General features: G+C 52.4%; 1 protein-coding gene across 1 annotated transcript in view; it reads left to right on the forward strand.

Moving 5' to 3' along the window:
* The first annotated feature begins 1,822 nt into the window (after positions 1-1,822).
* UBE3D (ubiquitin protein ligase E3D) overlaps positions 1,823-3,490 on the forward strand; it is a 32,194-nt gene continuing 30,526 nt past the window's right edge. The window contains exon 1 of the mRNA XM_014524620.2: positions 1,823-1,953. Within this exon, the coding sequence (XP_014380106.1) occupies positions 1,892-1,953 (62 nt within the window). The 5' untranslated portion in view covers positions 1,823-1,891. The remainder of the gene's footprint in view (positions 1,954-3,490) is intronic.

The following is a 3,490-nucleotide window of genomic DNA, read 5'->3' on the forward strand; positions in this document are numbered from 1 at the left end:
AACTTAAGACATAATTAACTGGTTAATCACATCTTAAGTGTAATGTGTAGATGGGGCCTAACAAATCCTTGGGCCCTGGCTTGCATATAGCTCCAGGTAGACCAGTTAAATCCTTACAAACATACATATGAAGGCTTAATTTCTTTCTAGGTAAGGAACTACTTTAATTCAAGTCATCCTGTATGTGAAGTTCTTTGTAGTATTCTGGAAATATTCTGCAGTGTCTGTGTGTGTTGTTAAACATATTTCCCCAGAAATGGCAGGATTCAGTGACAGATTACATTATTTCTAAATGTATAAGAATGCAATCCTGTGTTTGATCATTCACAACTTTGAGCACTCATGGATGAAGCTGTGAGATCAGAGGCTAAAGTTTCTATGCAGCACTGTGAACCACAGACCAGATCCCCTATCCTCCTAGGAGATTCTACATGGCTATGACAATCTGCTTGTATGGACCATTTTGCTGAGTGGTAGTTCAAGCTTGTACATTTGTTTGTAAAACTGCCAGGACTGAAAGACACTGTATAAACTTTAGTAATTTCCATTATTTTTATAAAAATGATTAAGAATAACGGTGTAATAGGAATGTTTTAAAATATAGTCTGTTTGAGGGGTACTTGATCTCTGGCCGACAGAACCATCTCATTTGGCCTGCGGAGGAAATTTGCGGGCAGGAAAGTGGTATCATCCCTGCCAAATTTCAAAATCTCAAACCCTATATGGGTGATGGAGGCTGGGCCAGGCTGTGACCCTCTCCACTGAGGGGTTGGGCCATGTCTCCTCTCCTGCAACCTATCTGGGCTGGGCCACACTTCTTCCCTGCCTGTGGGGCCAGGCCACAGCCCCTTTTCCCCCACAAGGTGAAGCTATGCCCCTTTTCTTTGTCCTGTGGTGCCAGGTCAAGATCCTGTCCCTGGCAGGTTGGGCCCCCCTCCCCATCTGCACAGCTGAATGGTGCCCACTGCACCTGCCTTTGGTGCTGCATTGGGACTACTGGCTGGATCTGGCCCACAGACCAACCAGGGAAACAAGTGGATCACCACTGGTCTATATCATCAAATTATTGTGTCTGCTACAAAAGCACAAAGTCTTTTTTGCTGATCCAACTCAACTAAACTCCTGCCTGCCACATTCTAGCCTACACTTTTGACTTTAAAAGGTGCATTTTATGCCAACCCAAAAAGCAGGATTTTCAGCTGCAGGGATCCAAAAGCCATGAGTCACAGGGCCTCAAAAAATCATGGCAGCTTTGGTTTTTTTTAAGCCTAGAATTGCTTTCTATCTTTTGAACCATGTGGTTTGTGTTTTCAAGCCACTCTGCAACCAAGAGAGGTAGTAACTTCTCTCTCTATTCTCCCTGGCTCATTCAGGAGTGGAGCATCTTAATAAACCCACCTTGTACTGCAAAGACTCGAACAAAACCATGGGAGCTGCCTGCACTATTCCTACCAATAACAAAGTGCCCTTTTCCTTCCGCAGCGAGGGGGCACCGAACTGCTTTTAACAACCCCCTTCAAATTAGACATTTTAAGGCTGTAAAATCAGAAGGCGCCTGTCTAACAGCCGTCGCCGGTGCCAGGCCAGCTGGCTGGCAGCAGGAACTGGCTCACTCCGGGTTAGGCCACCAGATCCCTGCTCTTCGCAACGCGGGGAGGTGGCTGCAGGGAGCAGCGCCTGCTCCTGAGTGAGGCCGCTGCGGAGGACCGGGGCTGCACATGCATTTGCTTCCCGGGGTGAGCGGCTCTGGTCTCTGGGTTGGAGCAGGCACACGGTGTCAGGGGCATTGCAACTGCAGAGGCGCTGCAGAGGGAGGCCGGGCGCGAGCGCCTGCAGGGCCTTCCTGGGCGGGCCGCTCCCCACGTGGGCGCGGGGGTCCGGGCTGCGCCGCATGGAGGGAGGGATGTTCCTGGAGGTCCGGCGGCAGCTGCAGCGCGGGCTGCTGATCGTGCGGTACGGCGGGCGCAGGCGGGCAGGGGCGGCTGCAGCTTTGCCGGGCAGCCCCCGCCCGGCTTGTCGCCTCCCCCTAGGGGCGGGTTTGCCGGCTGCGGGAGTGCCCCGCGACTTCACGCCGGGCTCCGGCTGCTTCCAGCGCGGGGATCCGCTGCTCCCCTCGCGGCGGGGGGTTTTGGCTACCTCCGGAGGCATCTGGTCCAGCCCCTGCCCGAGGCAGGATCAGCCCTATCCAAACCAGCCCATAAATACACCATAGGGAACCGGGTTCATTTAGTCTGGAGAAGAGAAGCGGGGAGGGGGATTGATAGCAGCCTTTAACTACCTGAAGGGGGTTAGGAAGAGGAGGTAGCTGGACTGCTCTCAGTGGTGAAGGTGACAGAACAAGAAGCAATGGGCTCTGGTTGCAGCCGGGGAGGGTTCACTTGGATATTAGGAAAAACTTTCTCACTGGGAGGGTGTCAGCACTGGAATCGGTGCCCTGGAGAGGTGGTGGAATCTCTCCATCCTTGGGGGTTTTTTAATGCACAGCTTGACAAAGCCTTGGCTGGGATGATTTAGTTGGGGATGGCCTTGCTTTGAGCAGGGGGCTGGATTAGATGACCTCCTGAGGTCCCTTCCAACCCTCATTTTCTATGATTCTGTAATCCCATACAACTGTAACTTAAACCCAAATAGGAGTCCCTAATCCACCTGCAACACTCAGGCTCTGATCTTGTAGACCTGAGAGCAGGTGCCCTTGAGAGCTATCAGAGAGCAGGCATGGGTCAGTCCTGGTGAAGGTAAATAGGTGTAGCAGTGGGGACATCCTTCGGCTAGCCTTGCAACCTGGAGGGGAAAGGGCGGCTAGGGAATGCCCACAGCTTCAGCCTCCTCTCTGAGGGCCTGTGAACATCAGCACTTTGACTGCAGGAGTTGGCAGAATCTGCTGCTAATGTAGTGAGCATGAAACATGGTTGGAAAAAGACCCAGTACTCCCATGCTTGTTGCAAAGGTTTAATAATCCATCCCTTTCTGTATTTCAAAGGCACAGCAAACCTAAGTGTGGAAGGATTAGTACTTTATTGGTGATCTTTGCCAAGCCTTTGTTACCATGTGTAAATGCGTTGTTTCCATCTCATTCACCAGCGTTCTGGTGGACTGCCCAAAGACAGGGCTGTTGAACTCATCTGGCCCCTGTGCCCCAGATGAGTGGTATGGAGCCTGTCTACAGGCTGAATTGGGCCTGTGCCCCTCTGTACCTTGCATGCTGGATCTGCCATCCACTCTGCCTGCTTTGGGACATGCTGTGTGCATGACCGTGCCCACCTCACCTGCTTCAGGACATGTACCTCACCTGATGCCCACCGTCAGGCACCATGTGTAACACAGGTCCTGGAACAGGTGCTGTGTGCAGCGTGGGACCAGCTGGGGAGGCACTGTATGTGGTCTTTGGGTCTATTTTGACACCTAAGGTCATCACCAGGAGCCAGATGACAGGGCTCCAGGGGCTGGTTCCAGGCCCCAGGCTGTATCTTTGGCTCCCTCCCCCCGCCCC

Source organism: Alligator sinensis, unplaced genomic scaffold (genome assembly GCF_000455745.1).
Source record: "Alligator sinensis unplaced genomic scaffold, ASM45574v1 scaffold180_1, whole genome shotgun sequence".
Classification (NCBI taxonomy): Eukaryota; Metazoa; Chordata; order Crocodylia; family Alligatoridae; genus Alligator; species Alligator sinensis.